This window comes from Rosa rugosa, chromosome 4 (assembly GCF_958449725.1).
Source record: "Rosa rugosa chromosome 4, drRosRugo1.1, whole genome shotgun sequence".
Taxonomy (NCBI): domain Eukaryota; kingdom Viridiplantae; phylum Streptophyta; class Magnoliopsida; order Rosales; family Rosaceae; genus Rosa; species Rosa rugosa.
Genome location: NC_084823.1, coordinates 22,665,525 through 22,685,086, shown reverse-complemented (window position 1 = coordinate 22,685,086; position 19,562 = coordinate 22,665,525). Strand labels below are relative to the sequence as shown.

The following is a 19,562-nucleotide window of genomic DNA, read 5'->3' as shown; positions in this document are numbered from 1 at the left end:
GAAAATACCCTTCAAAAATTGACAGCTGGCAAGTTCCGTAACGGAGGTAACGGCCATATGTACCAATCCTCGATCGGGCAAAGAACCTCAGGTACCGTAGTGATATTTTTTGAAGTTCAGGTACCAAAAGTTATAAGGAGGAAAAGTCTGGGTACCGTACGGACCATTTTCCCTTCTGAATATGACGGATTGACGGAACACGATGAGGTCTTTTTTTTTTTTTTTTTTTTAAATTCTATAGCTTAAGAAGTAATAAATATAAAAATGGTAGTATATAATTCCCAAAAAAAAAAAATGGTAGTATATACAATTATAGCAGCTCGTGCTCTAATGGTTGAGAGCTGAGGTGTTGACTTCAACTCCTACGTCTAACAAAATTTTATCTATTTTGTGTATTATCTAGTGTGTATACAAGTATGTATATGTGTACACGGTCGGTATGGTATACCGACAGAGTATGCAAAACTTCATATCGTAGCTGAGCTGAAAGCCCAATTCGGTACGGCTGCGCCGAGCCAAAAGTCGGTAGGCTGAAAAATTCAGCCCATTCAGGTATGGTGTTGTTCGAAATCCAGCTAGGCTGATCGGCCCAAATTGCCAGCCTTTTTTGGATAAAAACTTCAAATGGTACTCGAATTATTGCAAAATATATTTTTTGGTTCCTAGAAATTTTCTTTTACCCTAAATGGTACCTCAATTATTACGCCTTACTAAATATAATACTTTCATTAGCTTTCTTGTTAAAGTGGCCTACTATATACGTTTTGAGTTTTAAGTGTCTATGATCAATATGTATATGTATCATATGTTCGGAGTTTTTAGTTTAACTTTGTGATCAATATATATTTGGGGTTTCTGTAGAGAATGCAGGCTAACCCCTGCTCTTAATTCATACAAGTGTTTAAACAAAACAGATGAATAATATACAATCAAATATCGGCGAGAATTCTACAGATAAGTACTGAATCAACTTCCATTTAAACGGATTGATACGACATTCTTTGATCATCCACATCAAATGTGGAGAATATAAAGGAAGGTATTGTTGTTGGTGCCTCTTCAGTTGCACCTTAAAGGAAAAGAAAAAAAAAATCCAATATATCTTTTGAACTTTCTTCAATGCGAGTCAAGAATACCTCCTCTTCGGTCTTTGCTACACTTAGTACAAGCACTTCACTCTAGAAAGACAGATCAGGTGAAAGTCCATTTAGTAATTGAATAACCAGAAGATGCACAATAATGGATAAAAACAAATCCAAAACACTTGCCTGCACATAAAAGAGGTAGAGCTGCTCCTTTCAGAGATATAGTCGATTAATCACACAGTTCTGTAGAAGTCCAGCATTTCTTCTTCCACTGGGTGGGTCTTGCCTACTATTACAAGGCAATGAAGAGGTGCTCCAAAATCAACCGACTCCAGTTGCCTCATTGTACCAGCAACTATCTTCTGATCCTCACTTCCAAGCCGAGCAAACCCAACACACATGGTGTCTTCGCTGTATGCTGCAAGGTAATCAAAGAATCAAATTACAGTGATCGTAAGTAGTCTTAAGTTGTATACAAGCCAGAAAGGAGAGAACATTTATGCTTTACCTGATTCTCCTCGGTTTTGCTCAACCTCCAAAAGCTGTTCAATTGCAGTGTTTACTGACATATATCTAGGTGGTTCATACTGCTTCTTTCCTCTGAAAGGTTCAAAGGAGGCAGAGAAGCAATGATTAGTCTATGCAATGTCCGAAGCACACAAAAACTAGAAAAAGAAAAGACCTGAGTAAACCCTTTGATGACCAAATGAAAGAGAAACCAATCAATCATTTAGAAACATACCTGCATAAAGATTCCAAGGTAGGTTCTTTCACGCGTATATCTACAATGAAAGGTAATATGTGACGAGTTTATTACTGAGATAAGCATCGGTTAGGTAACACTTTGAATCAGAAAGTTTCTAGAGCCAAACCTAACAAGCAGAGAGTATGTAGTCCAAGCCCACGATTTTTCTGAATCTTCTCATAAAAGCTATCAGGTCTCCATGTATCCGTGAAGAATGGTATCGAAACTGTCTCTCCATAATGGTAGAGCTGCAAGCCACAGACTCCAACCGCATTCATAACCGATGCATTATGCACCACTTTGACATTAATCCCTAACTTCTTAGCTCGAACTACAAGATCAGTGTGAGTTGTAGCTCTGCATACCACATCAACTTAAGTAAGAAAAAAAAAACTAAAAATGGGCATTATTTCAATCCTGATTGACACATTCTACTTCAAAGTTTACACTAAGCAAATTAAAATAAAGCGAATGTTAGATTACAACATACCCAAAAGGATCCCCAACAACAAGAAAAGCGACGTCAGAATCAGCGGCTGCACTTAAAATACCATCGGCCTTTTCCTCCACGGTTTCTCTATCTGCAAGTATAACCGGTTTCCCATACAACTTTTCCTGCAAAGAAATGTTTTTTCTTCAAAAACTAAACTAGGTTTGGAAACAAAGAAAAACCCAGAAAACAGAGACGAAAATAGAGATTTACAAGGGTGATAAGACCGTGGGAAGAGAGACCAAAAGAGAGGAGAGAAGTGTAGGCTTCAACGAAGATCTTGTCACATTGTTGAACTGCTTCTAAACCTCTCAAAGTGATGTCTTTCTCGTTCCCCAATCCAAGACCTACTATGTACAACATCTTTCTTGATCTTGAGTCAGTGAGTTTGGGTATTTCTAAATGTACTCAGCAAATTTCTATGTAGACCCAGCATAAAAAAAATTGTTCTATATTTCCAATTTTACCCTTACCTTTTCAAAAAGCCAGCTCCCTTCTCCGACTAGGCTATGTTTGGGGGGGCTTTTTTGCTCCCCTGCTTATAAGCACAAGAGCATCATGCGTTTGGTAACTGAGCTTATTCTCAGGCTTTAAAAAAAGCTGCCCCAGCTTCTGTCTAAAAGCAGAAGCTGGCTCCCCCCAGCTTTTAAAAGCCAGAAGCTCGGTCGGTACTGTAGCGGTAATACTGTTCATTAATGAATTTTTGAAAATCCCGTTTTGTATCCTCCGTTGGCTGAAACAATTACAGCCATCTGCCACCCACCCTCTATCAGTCTCTCGATCCCATCTCCCATCTCCCTCTGCTCTCTCTCCCACTCCCATCTCCCTCTGCTCGATCCCATCTCCCATCTCCCTCTGCAACCCAGAAACAAACTCGTCAAAAGTTGATTAAATCGGAAAACTAATCATACTGGGGAGTTAAGCATGACGAGGAGGTGGGTTTCCCTCTGCTCTCTCTCCCACTCCCATCTCCCTCTGCTCGATCCCATCTCCCATCTCCCTCTGCTCGATCTCCCATCTCCCATCTCCCTCTGCAACCCAGAAACAAACTCGTCAAAAGTTGATTAAATCGGAAAACTAATCATACTGGGGAGTTAAGCATGACGAGGAGGTGGGTTTCCATACCAAATTCAGCCTAATCGGTCGCCGGAAGTTGCAGTGGTGGCCGGAGAAAGTTCGGGGCTTCTCGTCGTCGATTCTCCGTCTCCGTTCAATGCATGGACGATCTAAGGACAGAGGGCTGCTGGCGACGGCGAGACGAAGACGATGGTGTATGAGCGCCGGCCGGAGGTGACCTGACGGTGGAGAGCCAGCCGGGTCGCGGTGCGTCTCGGGCCAGAGAACTCTGGTTCTCTCCCTCTCTCGATCCTTCTGGTGTTCCCATTGATGAAGGCTCATATATATATATATTGGTGCAATTAACAATGGACGACCCTGATCAAATGGTGGAGGAAATGGATGGCCAGGATTGCTCTAATGAAATTTATACAAATATTAATCATTTACCAAATAATTAATGCAAAATAATCTATAATGTCCAATTTGGTCATTCTACAAATAAAAAGCACAAGCCAGATTAGTTTACCAAACACTTTGTCACTGCTTTTGCCACTGACAGCACTTCTAAAAAGCCAGTTTACCAAACACTCAGCAGCTTTGCTTTTCAGCCACTTATTCTTAGAAATAAGCAGAAGCCAGCTTTTTCTCAAAGAACAGCCATACCAAACATAGCCTAAATTTTCTTGCTGGCTTTCTTGACTATCCCTCTCCACCGGTTAGTTTAACTTTTTCATCGTTTAGAATATTGGGTTTCTGAGTTGCTCCATAAGGTTGCGAACAAAAATTGTGTAGGCTGTGAATCATGTCAGTTTGAAATAAAACGGTGTGGCTTCGTGAAAGAGACAATTGCTAAGATGATAAAAGATCAAAGACATGCCAAATTGATAGTTAACGATTCAATTTGGAATTGCAAAAGTAGTTAAATAAAATAGACAATGATGGTGGGTTCAATCAACACCATGAAACCATGATTATAATTTTCATCTAGTAGCAGAAGGGAAACTAAGCCAACTGCTCACGGAGGAGAGAGAGATAATAAAATAAGCCGAGTGCTCAGGGAAGAGAGAGAGAGAGAGAGAGAGAGAGAGAGAGAGAGATTAGAAAAGGGTTCCTGAGCCGTTGCTTATCACGCGGTCGCAACAATCGCCATCACAAAGGAGGCCACGGAGGTTTGATTTTTGCAGTTCTGACTTCATATTAATGTTCCCTAATAGAATAGCCATATGTGGTTGATTTTCACAGTTCTGTATGGGTATTGGAGAGTTCAGTTGTTTGCCTTATGGTTTTCACAGAGGGAGGAAGAAAATGCTGCTGGAGATTAAGGGAAAGAGCCACCGGCGGCGGTTGGCTGAGGAACTGCACACGTGGTGCTTTGTTTTTTTTTTTTTCTCCAACTGTACAGGGACAATGTTGGAACAATTTGACATAAAATATTATTGCTGGGTCTACTTAGAAATATGCTGGGTACAAATAGAAAGACCCGTGAGTTTTCGTATAAAAGAGAATAGAGGGAAGAAGACGGCGTTGTTCGTTTCAGGAATTTATATGAAACCTTGTTTTGGCTACTGCCCTCTGTTTTTAGGAGAAATAACGTAAATGCCATTGAGTTTAGTGCTCTGATAACTTTCTCAGATTCTGAACCCGCCGATTCATGCTTCAAGCCTTCAAAGATCAAATTTGTATAATGCAGGTACCTTGTGACGGGATAGAATTTGTTGAAGGAAATTGAAAGGGCATTTGGAGTGCACATGTTCCTCCAAAGGTTCGGTCTTTTATTTGGAGGCTGTGATTACTTCGAAGATGACATGCATGTGTTCATGGAATGTAGAGAGTGGTGGACTCTAAAGGTACGTACTCAGAATGGTGGTAGTTTAAATGACTCTCTCTCTGTATGACTCTTTATCTCACTGTGTGCTTGAGACTTGAGTACAAGAGAATTGGCTCCGTACTCCCCCATGAAATCAGAAAGAGCATGGAGACCATAAGAGCTAGCCTGCATGAAAACCATTACGTCGTCTGCAAATAAAACATGAGATGGGGAGAGATATATCCCGGAGCTGCCATGCAATCTAGCTAGCTTATTTTGAGCTACAAGCAGTGGGGGTACTTACTAAGAACCTCCTCTGCAAGACAGAAAATAATAAGAGATAAGGGGCCTCCTTGACGCACACCCTAGCCACAAAATTGACTCTTGACTAACATAGAACAATATGAGCTGAAGCAAGGATATTCTGGACCCAGTTCACAAAAACCGGATCAAAACCAAAAGCTTGGACCACTAGTAGAAGGAAGCTCCAAATCAAAACAAAGAAAAAAAGAATCCAACAGATTTTATAGACATAGCATATATATGCTTTATTTACAACCCATATATACCCGCATTTACAAGTTACAATTCAAAAGTTTGCATGGAAGTTTAATTGCAATTATAATTGGAACACATGTGCGTTTACACATTCAGTGCTTGATGATCAATCAATGATTGTAGGCCATAAAAGGCTTCACCACCATGGAGGCATTTCTCATATAATGTCATCCCACGACAGACACGTACTGCTCATCAGCGAGCACGACCCAGCCCAACTTCGGCAGATCCATATGAAACGCAAATGTCTAACTGCGTTACACATTTTATAGGTGTAGTCAGCCATGAAAGGCTTCACCACCATTGAGGCGTTGTACTTTCAATGTTAGGTCTCCCACATTTTGTTCATCTTCATCTGCTAACACAATCCAGCCCTGCTTTGGCAGGTCCATGTGAAAGGAGATGAGATGGCGACATCATGACCTAGAATGCTACATGAAATAAAAAGATAAAGATGTTAAAACCAACAACAAACAGTAAAAAATAATTAGGATCATTAAAATATATGCATAAAGAATTAGCTATTACCGATCCATATACTCTTTTATCTCGTAGTGTTTGAGGGGAGAGTCCTCCTCGATACATTCACGGTTCGAGGCCATGGAAAATAATAATTAAGAGGACTCATCTACAATCTTAATTTCCTCAAATATCTCATACTATCAGTCTTATAAATTCTTACTAGGAATTTATCTAACAAAGGGCTTAAAAACACTAGACTCCAAGCTACTAATTTGGTAACGGCAATTGCAGTTCATTCTCAACCTTTCCTTTTAAATAAAGACTTCATAGTTCTTTCATTTACTCACAAATCATGTTGTATGCAAGGCAATTACACTTCTTATATGAGAAGTTCCATGTATAGCTTGTGTTAGGTTTTTATCAAGAATGGAACTCGATCTGCATGTCAAGGCAAAGATGTCTATACATGAAAAGTCTTCTCACAACCCTACTGGAACTACTTTTCAACTGCCTATGGTCGCTGCCATTTATTCCTAAAATCTTGTAAGCCCCATAGTCCTTGTGTTAGGTTTTTATCAAGAATGGAACTCAATCTATGGCCACTAGGCTGTTTTTTAGGTCTGACTTATCTAAAAATGTGATTTATCTAACATCACTTGTACAGAGATCAAGTAAAATCTGTGATACTCAAAAATGAGAAATATTAATTGTTACTAATTTTACCGTTCTCAATGGGTATGGTTTCTGAAGCATGTTAAACCAATAGAACACTGAGCTGAAGCAACTAGCAAACAGTGACAAAACATCGGTGAGGGAAAAATAAGCAACTCTGTCATAAAAAGTGAGAAGGCCAGAGGAGGTGAAGTGAAGGAAAAAGAACTAATTACCCTAGCCTCCGAAGAACCCGTTATCTTGAAACTCTTTCAATATAATACTTTCTGTTCTTCCTGTGATGAAAGTCCTTCAAGTAAGCGTTCTCTTCACCTGAAGGTCTATGGTGGCCGGTGCCCTTCGGAGCATAATTTTCATTGTCGTATCTTCTACTAGAACCAGCAAAACTTGAGTAACTCCCATCTCTAGAACTAGATCGTTGCACAACATACCTGCCATGAAATGGAACCTCTGAGAACCTATCTATGAGCAAAAGAGGAATAAATACAAGCTAAAGCAGATAGAAACACTCCCCAACTGATATACTCATTTGCGTTGCCAGCAATATAGAAGCATTCATACAAATAACTAGAAGTTCCAAGGAAGCTATAGTATGTTCACCATACCAAGAAGTCTTGTTGGTGACCATTCTCAAAACCTTGAGCTGGCCCAGCTGGTAGTATATGGGCCAACTATTATTTATTTTCTAATGACTACATAAACTAGATTTTACACACACTAGACTATGCAATTAATAACACTGTTAAAAGTAGAGCATACCTCTGTGAATCTGTCATTGACTTCTTGCTAGAGTTCCTCAGCTGTCCAGAGTTATCCTCCATCATATGTTTCTTGTATGCATCAGAATAACCAAATAATGCAACCATCTTTTCCACCCAATATTTTGGGGGTGGCCTATCACTATCAGCCCATTCATACTCTCCACCAGGATTGCGGAAACAGTGGATAAAATTGCATGTCCTACCACGGGAACATGTCTGCAAGATGTAACGAGAAAGATTATCCACATGATAACAATAAGGCATAACAAATAACATATGATTCTAATGTTCAGAAACAAGTCATGTAAAGTCTTATTCAATCTAACAAGCAAGACCAAATTTAACAGCAAAAGAGTAATATGAAAGGGACCGGCTGTACCTTGTACCTCGACTTCACATATTCCCCACATATGGCAACCTTCCATCTGGTCACATTGATGAAGTCACAACTTATCTGTCAAATACCATAACTGGATCAACAGAACTATACCAAATCACATCACAGAAACTCATTCGTTTAAATAAGAAAGCAGACAAGACAAACGCAATATTTTGTTACACAACCTGACAGCATAGTACTAGAAACACACATTGATTGAAAATTTGATAATATCAAATATGCATCAAGACATGTGTGATTTTCATATGTCAAACTGTAGGTATAAAAAAAAATAAAAAAAATAAAAAACATCCTGGAACACCATCACTTGACCCAACCTGAAATATGGTTGCCACCCGTTGCACGTTTTATGAATAAAACTACACTGGCCAGCCTGGCCTAACCTTAAAAGTTGGCACATAGCAAAGTTGAATATTTTTGAAACAATGAGGGTACTTCAGTGCTTTCATGCTTTATGCAACAATAATTAACTTCAGGTAAACCACTGTTAACTGTAGAAGTGCAACTTGTGAAAATATCTTAAAACTCAAGGGTTGTTGCAATTAAACCCTTGCAATCCCAATAACCGAGTAAACCCATATAACATGGAGCATAAATTCTCCTAAAAGAGCAAAAGAAAATCAATCCAAAACATAGTACAAATGCTACAGCCACCATCTTACGACAAAAGGGGAATAGAAATGCCCTTCCATGCTTGCTGGTATTGAGGGCATTTCCTTCGTCTTAAACAAGAATCTTACTCAATCCTCCTCTCTAAACAACTGATAACAGATTAACAACAATCTATTCCCCGAAGCAATAGATATATGTAAACCTGAGGAAAGAAGCTTCCTTCTGCCTCTAAATTAGAAAAGAAAGTGTTCATAACATTCCAGTTCCTATAGGTTTTGACATGAAAATGATGCCCCCCTTCCATGGTCTCCTAATATTCAACCTAGTTTTATCCTTGCAGTAAAGCCCAAAGTACAATAGAACTTGAATCTACAATTCCTGGAAATGGCAACTTCCAGACTGATTGAACCTAATATTCAACCAAGTATGTGCTGTACGGAAGGAAAACAAAGTTGCATCTAGCAAATAGCATAGGCATTGGGGCTTCCTCAAAATCTCCATACCAAAAGAGAGCAACTTTAGGATGCAACTAAGAACACAAATTCAGAATTACTGATCAGCAATTGAGGGATGCATGCACTAACAACCAAACTGACTGAAACAGCCTGCCTCATTGAAAATAACCACAACCATGTGGGAAGGAGATGGGACGCCATTGATTAAGCTGATAGCCAGCTATCATTAGAGACAAGTAAACAGCTAGGTTTTGAAGATATGTTGTAGGTGCTTCTTCATTAAAAGCATCAACAAATCACCTATACACAAAACGCAGAATTTGGTCTCTGTTCATTCACACAAGCATTTGTTTTTATTTTTTTATTATTTTGGATTCACTCATAAAGTCTTAGGAAAATACTCAAAAACCAAACAAATGTAATACCTGCTTCCCAGCAAAGTAGCGACCATTGACAGATTGATGCGCAACCAAAGCTGACTCCAGTGCACTGTACTGTACGTACACATTTCCCCGCAAGTGGGGTGCACCATTTATGCACACCTGATATAAACATGAACAGGTAAGCAATCTTCTAAAGCTGTCAGATGTCTAAATGACAACTTGTCGTCCTTAGATTGAAAATAGGGTAGTGGGGATACAGAGGTGATCTCAAAATTGAAAGAAGCTGTCAGGAACCTTGAAATTTATAATTTCTCCGAACTTCAAGAACTCTGTATGAACATCCTCATAAAAGTCTTCATAACAGCGCTCAATTTCTTCGTCAATGTACTGAAAAGAGAGAAGAAATATATTATACTAAATTTTATCACGATACACAAAGCCGAGCCATACATCCTCCATCAACACAAACATCAAGAGATTTAATAGGTAATGTCTACAGATACTAAGAATGACTGTTCAATTTGACTTTTTTTCTTTTTTGAAAAGTATATCAACTTTGCAATGTGAAAAGATGCAAGTGAATTTCAAATTCACTTACTAAAGTATATGTCTATTAAACAAAGTAGAAACAAATTCATTCATACCTTGAATCTAAAGAATCACAAGGGACAAAGCTAGAGTTCCCTTCATCCCTTATGGTTCTAACTGCCAACATATGTCAACTTAAAGATACAAGTATACAAGTCAAAATCTACAGCTAACTCGTGATGCATTATCATATATATAAGGTGGACGGCATAATGTAGTTACACTTACTGTACAGCAGCAGAGAAATGAAAATACATACATGTATATAATTATATATATGTATATGTATAACTATTACAATTAATTATACATGCATGCATAATCCATACAATCAATTATACATCAATTATATCTACCAATGGTTTGTATGGAGATTACAACCATTGGTTGATACATGCATAAATGCACACAGTTGTTTATGTACAACAAAAGTGAAAAGAAGAAATAAACAAGAAAGTGAAGCTTATAAGGAAGATAGTAATAAGACTAAGGAAACCAATCGATACACCATGGCAAGTTTAAAGATAGCAAGAAGGATATAGTATGCAGAATATCTTTAATTCAGTACAACCAAGGCAGAAAATCTGAATCTCCACCAAAGTGAACTTGCATTGAATCTGATTGCTTAAGTCAAGGAAGAAGAGTGTCAATCCTTATATTAAAAGAAGCAAATTTGAACTAGACCACAGTATTGAACTAAGACACATGGTATGCAATCAAATACAAATCCAAAATGAAAACATGTCGAAAAGAATGATAAACCAGCCCATTCAATACATCACATGCCACGGAAAGAAGAGTTTATTTTATGTTAGATATGCCTACTCAACAAAGTACATTTAATGGGTAGTATATCTTTTGACGTATATAAAATTTTCATTTTTTAGTAAGGAAATCTATGAGCAGCTTTCCACCATTATGCAGTCACACCACACAAATAACAGATCATAGATTCAATGAAAGTTCTGAAGGTCTCCAAAGTTATTATCAGGATACAAGAATCACATGAAGGCATGACAGCATTAACAGACCTCGAGCCCCTCATCCTGCTCCCAAGTAAGGCCAGGACCATTGTACATGTTCTTGATAAGCAGCGTGGATGATTTATCCGGGTAGAAATGCACCCGGCTGCAATGCTGACCAAACCGACAAGCTCCAGTTTTCAAATGGAAAGGACAATGATCTTTATCCTGACATGCACATAAGCTCAAAGATTATAGATTATAACCCTCACTGATGTTTAAAATTACAGCATCAAATCACGAAATATAAGATAAATTGGCAGAGATATAACGATTCTAAAATATAAATGGATAGTATTAACAGACATAGGAGGAAAGAAGCAAACCTGTTCAGTTCCAAAATGCGGTACTTGTGCAGCCACAGTCTCTATCAGCTGCTGCGCTGATAAAGATGCATTTTTGTAATCATCAAAAGCTTCGGATTGTGGAGGGAGAGGATTTGATGTAGGTCGATCAGAATCCTATGGAAAAAAATGACAAAACCTGTCGTCAAGACTTTACGGACAAACCCAAAGAAAAAGCACACTGTAATATTGTGTATTTAATCCATGTTCCAATTGATGTTACACACCTCCTTTATACTTCGCTGGTCTTTATTCCTCTTTGGAACCTTGACTCTTTTCTTCTTGACAGTTATTTCATTTTCCTGCCAGATGATTTCAGCAGGTCCCTCTTCTACATACTCCCAGTCATCATCACCATCATCATTTGCATTTTTGATCTGCCACAAATCACACGGAGACATAAAAAACTATCCTTCTGACTCCTCCCAAAGTATTCCAAAATAAGAAGCAATCAATATTCCTTATGAATAGGATTCTCTCTTACTCCTACCTAGCAAATATTGCTCATCTCAAACATGATAAAGTTCTGATGAAACAGTAATTAAGCATCAAAGAACAAAATATTTGTGCTTCCAAATTAAAGTTATGCCTACCACAATCATAGGTATTTCAACAAAAAACAAGCACTAAATCGAGATACAAAGATGGGTGAAAAAACGACCTGCTGCTTGCGGGATAGTTCCTCGTATTCCAGAGCGCTAATTCTACGTTCCTCTTCTTCTTCGATTCGTTTCTTCTTTCGAATCTCCATGGCTTCAATCCAAGCTCTCTCTCGCTCCTCGAATATGATCCTCACACTCTCGGACCTCTTGGCCTCCTCTTGCTCCATGTTGATAAGCTCTTGAGGATCTTGGAGCCTCGCCTCTTCTTCTTCATGCTGTTTGAGAGCGATTTCCTTCCTCGTCTGCTTCCGCTTCATCTTCTTCATGGTTTTCCTCTTCTCCTTCCGGCTCATCCCCGCCTCCGTTTTAGGCTGAACACCTCCATCTCCTTCTTTGTCTGCTGGGGTTTCTAACTCTCCCATAATTCCCAAGATCTTGGTTTCAGACGTGAAAGAAAAACCTTATTGATGGACCATGGTGAATATCTGCAATGTAAATCTTAAATTCTAATCTCATTTGACTCGAACAAAAATGTTTTGCTACAAACTAAGACATTATTTTATGGATGCATAAGTGAAAGTGTGCAAAGATTTAAAACAGATCTATCAGCAGACATCCACAATTTATTTTAATAACTAATAACTTCAGAAGATACCAAGTATACCTGAATCCGAAACAATTAAAGAACCAGACAGCGCACTGTTCCTAAAATGTGCAAAATGAAGAAGTACTTCTTCAATTTGATGTTACCATATAGAAATCAAATTCAGCTGTCATGTAGTGTAATCCCTAAACAACTAACTTATCCCCCTTTTTGTTTCTTTCTCCGGAAGGACTCGAAAACTCACAAACCAAAAGAGAATAAACCACTTTTGTCATTCATGTAATTCTAAACACATCTAGTACAAAATCAAATTACCTACTAATTACTGATCTTCTCAAAGCTCACTTCTCCTATAATTACAGCTCATAGATGATAAAAAATTGTTCTTTCAATCACAGATACTTCCACACAATTGAAGAAAACTAAAATGGGAAAAGTACACCAGAAAACCAAACCAAATCAAATCCAATAAGTGAGGGAAAGAAACCGTATTGGGTTTCACAAAACAAAACTCATAAAACACAATGCCTTGTCTAAGAACCAGAAAAACTGGAGGGGGCCATTACAACAATATGCACAGAACAACAACCAGAGATAACAGAAACATCTCTGGGACCGTGCTATCAATGTGAAACTTGCTTACTCTTGCTAGTCAGAAGATAACATATGTGAAACTTACAAAATAACATATGTGAAACTTACAAACAAAACTAACAAAACTGAACCAGTCCCACTCCAAAATCAGATAACAAAAACTAAACTATTTGACAGTAATTCTCACAACCTAGAGACCGTGCTATCAATCAAAGTAAAATCATCAAGAACATAATAACAAGTACACTACTTCAGAGGAGATAGAAAGCACTCACACAACACAAAACAACAGATAATAATTGAATCAGTACAAGGTCAAGACTGATTTCAAAAGCTAAAAATAAACCCAAGAGCTCCTTTAACAATCATTATATACCAAAACAAAAACCCAAAACAGTTCAGTTGATACAGAGCATAAACAACATAGTACCAATACAATATATAATTGATAAGCATCGTGCAAAGAGCACCCAAACTAAAAATCAACAACCTCAGTAAGTTCACATAACATCAAATACCCAACATAACCCTTTATCAAAACCAAACTCTCACATTCCATGTTAACAGGGGATATAATGAAAATAAAACAATTAACAAAGTAGAGAAAGTCACTCACAGTAAGGCTAAGGCCAGGCAAACAAAGCCCTCCACTTTCTCCCCTTTTGCCTTTCTACAAATCTGATCGAACCACACTCTCAAATGTTCCCCTTTGCTTCTGAAAAATCAATCTAGCTTCTCCCCTCAAATCCAGAAATACCCAATTCGCAGCCTTTGATAAAAATCCAAACTCTCTGGAATTCTTCTTCTTTTCCCCCTTCACTCTCTTTATCTCCTTTCCTCTCGCGTCCTTCTTCTTCCCCCTTCTCCCGGTACTTTTTTTTCTTTCTTTATTCTTTATTCTTTTTCCCTTTCTTTCTTGACCTCCCTCTGTTCTCTTCGCCGACCCCCCGTTGTTTTTTTTTTTCTCGGCCACCAAGAGCTCAACCTGGTATCCTTTTCAATTAAAAACCCATACCCCAAAACAAACTAAAAAAAAAACAGTTAATATCTAATAATATTTTATTTTTTTAGAATATTAATATCTAACTAGCAGGGCTCACTCACTGTGTGTGTGGAGATAAGTTAAAGTCACGTTTACTTACTTGGAATATGAGAGAATGATTACGGAGTAAAAATATTCCTGCGTTTACTAACACATAAATGAATCGGAATGATTCCGGGTAAAAGAAGAAGAATCAATATTGATTCATTTCTTCTCTCATTCCGCTTGTCTCCGATTCATGATTATTTTCCATTCCCAGTAAGTAAACGTGTCATAAAGATAGTGGAGAAACTTCTCGTACAACTGCCACATTTTCTACTTTTTTTATTCTTTTGTTTTTTATTTTACAATTTACCATATTATCTCTATTGAGGTTAACAGTTACCTGGTCAGTGACTTAGTCAGTGACATGGAAATAACAGTGACTTGGCCAGTGACTTGGTTAATGACATGTAATTGACAGTAACTTGGTTAATGACTTGGCTATTGACTTATGGGGAAGTCTAAGGTGTGTTGATGTTTGTCATACATCAACTTTTTAATTAATATATATTAAATTAAATTAGTTAGAGAAACCTGTTGTACAGGTCAACAGGTTATCCACTTATAATTTGACATGTGTACTTAAAAAAAATAAAAATTATCATACTAAGTACTCATTTATTCTTTTATATGTAAATCGTTCAAAAACTTGTAATGAAGATCGTAAATGTTGTAATTACTTTTATTACAACTATAATTATCACTAAATACGTTCAATGTCGTATTTTGTTGTAAAATGCCTCATCGATGATATAATTTACAAAAGAAAGGACTCTAGTTACAAAAAGAACAACTGGATTACAAGAATAAAGACTTGAAAAGTTTTAGGTCTAATATGATTATTTACCATATAAACAAAACATTTGTTGTAGCATTGGTAAAGGGATCGTTTTTTTTTGTAAATGGATCATATTTCATGTAATTATCATAAAAACAACCATAATTACCACTTTATACCTCAATTGTTGTAATTTATAGTAAAATGCATTGTCAAACGAGTAATTCTCTCATGGATGATGAGATTTACACAAGAAAAGTATTAAATTACAAAATATAGAACTTTAATACACAATTAAGGACTCGCGCCTCATTTACAATATATACATAAAGTTTTACCACTTTGACAGCAATTCGTTGTCACATTAGTAAAATGGTTCTCAGACTTGTAATATAAAAAATTACCACAAATAAGAGTTTGATTACTACTTCTACAACAATTTGTTGTCAAACTTGTAATATTGAAGAATTACCACAAATACAACCTTGGTTATTACTTTGGACCTCAATTGCCGTAAAATCTAGAAAAAACATTGTCAAATAAGTAAATAACTCCTAAAGGACAGTAGTTACAAAATAAACAACCTTATTACACCATAAATGACTCACTGCAAATTTACTTAAACATATGAAGTTTTACTATTATAGCAACACATTCGTTGTTTTATTAGTAAAGTGAATCTGAAAACTTGTAATAATGAAGTATTAACTATGTTTTTTTTTTTTTTTTTTTTCGAACTGAGGATTGGGGTTCTCTATTTCCCTTTCTCTTCCAGCGTCCTTCTTCCTTCTTTCTTCTTGGTCAGAGGCGCTCAGATTATTTGCTTCTTCTTTTTTTCTTCTTTTGTTGTCATTTTTCTTCTTTCTCTATTTTTACTTCCTCATCTCTCCTCCAGTCGCTCTCACCCTCAAAAACCAGATCGAAAAACATGCCAAACACCAAACAACCAAATCTGAATCGTACCTTCGCCATCCGTTTCGTCATCCTTCTCTCTCAGCCTCTCACATCCTGTTTCATGTCCTATGAAACCAATCTTGGCCCAAAATCCGTAATACCCAAATCAAAAAACCTAACACCTCAGCCCCAAATACCTCCTCCAATCACACGTGCTCTCTCGACTTCTTGCTTAGCAATCAGTTGCTTGTCACACTCGATTTCTGTTTAGCAATCGAAATCTTGTCGCTCGTTAGGTATTTTTGGCTTTTTGGTATATGTTTGCAGTTTATTTTCCGTAAATTGGAGTTGATTTTGGTTAGTTCTTTGGTTTTTGAATGTGATTCTGAAATTTTGTTCCTTTAATGAACTTTGGTCCAGTAAAGCTTTGAAGATAAGTTATAGGTTTCTGGTAGTGATTTGGCTTGAAATCTGGTAGTGATTTCAATTCGCAGCAGTCAATTTGAAGGTATTGGAGTTCGATTCGCAGCAGGCCATTTGAAGGTATTGGAGTTCGATTCGCAGCAGGCCATTTGAAGGTATGATTCCAATTGATTTCATTATAAATCTGGGTTTGAGTTGTTCCGTTTGGATAATCATATAGAGTAAGTGTCTATGCTTTTGTGGAGAATCTTTGTGGGGTATTCCAGCTGCTATTCTTTCACTGGTGAATGGGAAACCTCTGATCTATATGAAGTTCCCTTCTGCTTCTGCCAATGAAAAAGTCGAAAAAGTTTTATCTGGTCATTAGAGTATATCATTATAAATTTAGTTGCTGGGTTGATTTTTAGGTGATTGTGTTTATAGTGCAGGTGATTGTGTTTAGTTGCTGGGTTGGATTTCATTTAGAATTTGTCAACAGTATGATTGTTGGTAATGTATGAACTGTTTTGATTGTCAGGCAAACTTGATTAAGTTTTTATAACCGTTGGGGTTTTGTTCCCTCCCTGACGCATTACTTCACCAATATTCCCTTCTGGTTTTTCTCTTCACCATCACATTCTCCTCATCATAAGGATTGGTTTTGTCTCTAGTTTTTCTTCTTTTTCTTCCAGAGGCTCGACTTGTGTCAGCGATGTGGAGATGTCAAGTTTGGAGGAGGAGGAGGACTGGAAATTGGGGCTTTCAATGGTGGAAGGCTCGGAGGAGGAGGGTCTTCGTTCGGGTTCGGCAGCCCAACTACCGGCTCGGATGTGAAATCTGGAGGTTGGATTTGTACCAAGTAGTTATGCTAGCTAGAAGAACTGGATTTGCACATCTTTAATCTTTTTGGTTTGGCTAGCTTTTCTGTGCAATGATATAATTTTCAGCTAGTTTTAGTTTATTAGTTTCTCATTACTTGCGTATTGAATTCCTCTTTCTTTGACTACTTTTCAAGATAGATACAAGTACTTTAAGAATCTCTTTCTCTAGATCTGTTCTTTGACTGCTTTTTGGTTTGCCTAGGAACAATGTGTTCTGTAAGTTAGTTTAGGAGACCGAAATGCTTTTGCAGAAGTACCAGCATGTATTATTTTGGGATTTTTTGATTCTCTTGTATATGGTTCTGTCATTTCCCAGTTCTAGATTCCTCTGCCACAGTCTTAATCCATTTCATATATTATATACTATGTAACTAGTATACTATTTATAAATCTGATGTTGGCCTGCCAATTGTATCTTTAACTAGACCCAATAAAGCTAAGCTTTGAGGATTTCATAAACTCGTTGTGTTCTATTTATGGTCAGGAACTCGTTGACGAGTTAAGGGTATATTTTCTCTTCTTTGACAGTGCTGCTTATGGCAAAAGTGATCTGTATCCCTCACGCCCAGTTTAGAGTGAAGCATATGATATTCAAGAACTAGCCGACACGTTGCAGATTGGGTCCAAATTCTATGTAATTGGAATTTCAATGGGGGCTTACCCTGTTTGGAGTTGCTTGAAATACATACCGCACAGGCATGCTACTTACTTGAAGAGCCATGGCGCTATTGTTTTCTTTTTTTGTTTTGAATAATGTTTCTGACATTTACTAAAGAGAGGGACATTTACTAAACAAGAGAGGGAGACATTCCTAACCCTTCATCATATGTTAGGCAACAAGTAAGCATTTGTTCAAGTACTACCAACTTTTTAATACAGTTGTAAAATTGATAGGAGTAATTCTTGGATAATTAAATTTCTGGGTCAATGATGGTTAGGTGGTCTCAGATTGCACAACATTTGCCTGGAAGGACAGACAATGAGATAAAAAAACTTATGGCATTCTTATTTGAAGAAGAAAGTGGCCAAGGCTGATGAAGATCAAGATCAAATGGAACTAGCTCAAAGCAAGTCTCAGTACACAAGTTTATATATGGGGTGATTTATGTAGTGATTTTACCTTGCATAATGATGTGATGTATATAAAAGGGGGTGAACTTTGAACTTCTAATTATGCTTCTATATAATAGTAAGGTTAGAGAGATTGAATAGTGCTTTCCTTAGCTGCTTTCTCAGCTGGTCTATATGAAATTATATATAGCTTGCACAAGCATTAGTATGTCATTGAAACAAGCAAAATGATTAGCTAACCAACCAGACTTTTATCACAGTAAGAACAAAGCTAGCCTCAATTGTAACAATCAAATGTAACTTGCAAAAGAGTATGATAAAATGTAACTAGTAGTAACTTGCTGTGCGCTATTGGTTATTTCTTAGGTTTATTTTTTGAGCCACGAGGCCGACCACGACCTCTTTTTTTGTTCACGTTGGTTGCATCTATTTCTTGGATTGTCTTCTTTTTCTTTGGAGACCTTTGCAAACCTTCATCGGTGTCGCTATGTGCTACTCTGTCTTCATCTGTCTTCATCGTCTGTGGTCCACGTTTCTTGCATATAACTTTTTGTAGTGACCTTTGTCTAGCTTCAGCAATATTTTTGCGTGCTTGGTTGTCCGGATGCTTCAACAAGGAGAGAGCTATGCGCAGACGCTCATTCACAGAATGATACTGCATGCACGAGTTTATTAGAATTTTTATAATCCAATAACTTGAAAAATTACATGTTGAATTTTAGATAGAATAACTACCTTGTCCCCTGCTTTGGATGCATTTTCATAATCCTCCATGAATTTTAGCATATAAATGCCACAGTCGAATCCATTTTGTTGTATTGGAACACAATCAGGATGACAAATTTTAAATGAAGAGAATGTGCATCCTTCATCGAAATGAATCATAATCTCATTATCAAATATCATATCCAGTGTATTCAGCTGCATCATTAAGAACAATAATGTGTGAATTTTGAAAATGTGTACATATAATCTAAGAACAATAATGCTGCAAAAATAATTTATTACCAAATGATAAACTAGATTCTCTCGTGTTTTTTTGCATGTGCGACTAGGTAAACTATCCCATATCTCAACCTCCTTGCTTCTTATTTTCACTACCATCAGGAACCAGTGGTTCACTTTTCCAATTTTATCTAGGATGGGAATAAAAATCTGCACATTGTAGATAGTTACAATATGAAATATCTGTTTGACAAACTCAATGAA

The 19,562-nt window shown here is 37.3% G+C and overlaps 2 protein-coding genes and 1 long non-coding RNA gene across 12 annotated transcripts; 1 reads left to right on the top strand and 2 right to left on the bottom strand.

Annotated features, from left to right (window-relative positions):
* Window positions 1–853: 853 nt before the first annotated feature.
* On the bottom strand, window positions 854–2,732 carry LOC133742325 (probable diphthine methyl ester synthase). The gene is made up of 7 exons (XM_062169989.1): window positions 2,534–2,732; window positions 2,321–2,445; window positions 1,958–2,187; window positions 1,828–1,867; window positions 1,594–1,685; window positions 1,269–1,503; window positions 854–1,178 (listed from the first exon to the last, which is right to left on the bottom strand). The coding sequence occupies exons 1-6, from the start codon at window positions 2,681–2,683 to the stop codon at window positions 1,319–1,321; spliced, it is 822 nt and encodes a 273-aa protein (XP_062025973.1). The 5' UTR covers window positions 2,684–2,732; the 3' UTR covers window positions 854–1,178; window positions 1,269–1,318.
* A 2,954-nt stretch (window positions 2,733–5,686) lies between these two features.
* LOC133742324 (zinc finger CCCH domain-containing protein 5-like) lies at window positions 5,687–14,191 on the bottom strand. Of its 5 annotated transcripts, none has more exons than XR_009862513.1 (12): window positions 13,860–14,191; window positions 12,105–12,479; window positions 11,671–11,820; window positions 11,426–11,560; window positions 11,109–11,267; window positions 9,784–9,876; window positions 9,532–9,648; window positions 8,019–8,093; window positions 7,638–7,855; window positions 7,094–7,309; window positions 6,930–7,007; window positions 5,687–6,175 (listed from the first exon to the last, which is right to left on the bottom strand). XR_009862513.1 is itself a non-coding variant. In XM_062169988.1 (11 exons), exons 2-10 carry the CDS (start codon window positions 12,465–12,467, stop codon window positions 7,114–7,116), a joined length of 1,506 nt encoding a protein of 501 aa, XP_062025972.1. In that variant the 5' UTR covers window positions 12,468–12,530; window positions 13,860–14,186; the 3' UTR covers window positions 5,687–6,175; window positions 7,094–7,113. The 5 variants fall into 5 exon arrangements, 1 of the variants encoding a protein (XP_062025972.1); XR_009862510.1 differs by having other exon boundaries at window positions 12,105–12,530; window positions 13,860–14,187; XR_009862511.1 differs by having other exon boundaries at window positions 6,930–6,990; window positions 12,105–12,530; window positions 13,860–14,187.
* A 1,643-nt stretch (window positions 14,192–15,834) lies between these two features.
* On the top strand, window positions 15,835–18,493 carry LOC133743801 (uncharacterized). 6 transcript variants are annotated; one of them, XR_009863268.1, is made up of 4 exons: window positions 15,835–16,295; window positions 16,420–16,577; window positions 16,940–18,122; window positions 18,221–18,493. It is a non-coding gene; the product is annotated as an uncharacterized LOC133743801 (long non-coding RNA). The 6 variants fall into 6 exon arrangements; XR_009863269.1 differs by having other exon boundaries at window positions 15,836–16,295; window positions 17,073–18,122; XR_009863267.1 differs by having other exon boundaries at window positions 15,837–16,295; window positions 16,420–17,260; window positions 17,767–18,122.
* The last annotated feature ends 1,069 nt before the right edge of the window (window positions 18,494–19,562 follow it).

What these genes read in the sequence shown, in the direction of transcription:
- LOC133742324 (XM_062169988.1), bottom strand. Translation starts at nt 12,467, where the DNA reads ATGGGAGAGTTAGAAACCCCAGCAGACAAAGAAGGAGATGGAGGTGTT. An exon ending in AGCAGGATGAGGGGCTCGAG is followed by an intron (nt 9,877 to 11,108) that starts GTCTGTTAATGC and finishes CTCTCTTTTCAG; the next exon opens with TACATTGACGAAGAAATTGA. An exon ending in GCTACTTTGCTGGGAAGCAG is followed by an intron (nt 8,094 to 9,531) that starts GTATTACATTTG and finishes GGTATTTGACAG; the next exon opens with ATAAGTTGTGACTTCATCAA.
- LOC133742325 (XM_062169989.1), bottom strand. Translation starts at nt 2,683, where the DNA reads ATGTTGTACATAGTAGGTCTTGGATTGGGGAACGAGAAAGACATCACT. An exon ending in CCCACGGTCTTATCACCCTT is followed by an intron (nt 2,446 to 2,533) that starts GTAAATCTCTAT and finishes ATTTCTTTGCAG; the next exon opens with GAAAAGTTGTATGGGAAACC. An exon ending in GTTGTTGGGGATCCTTTTGG is followed by an intron (nt 2,188 to 2,320) that starts GTATGTTGTAAT and finishes TGTGGTATGCAG; the next exon opens with AGCTACAACTCACACTGATC.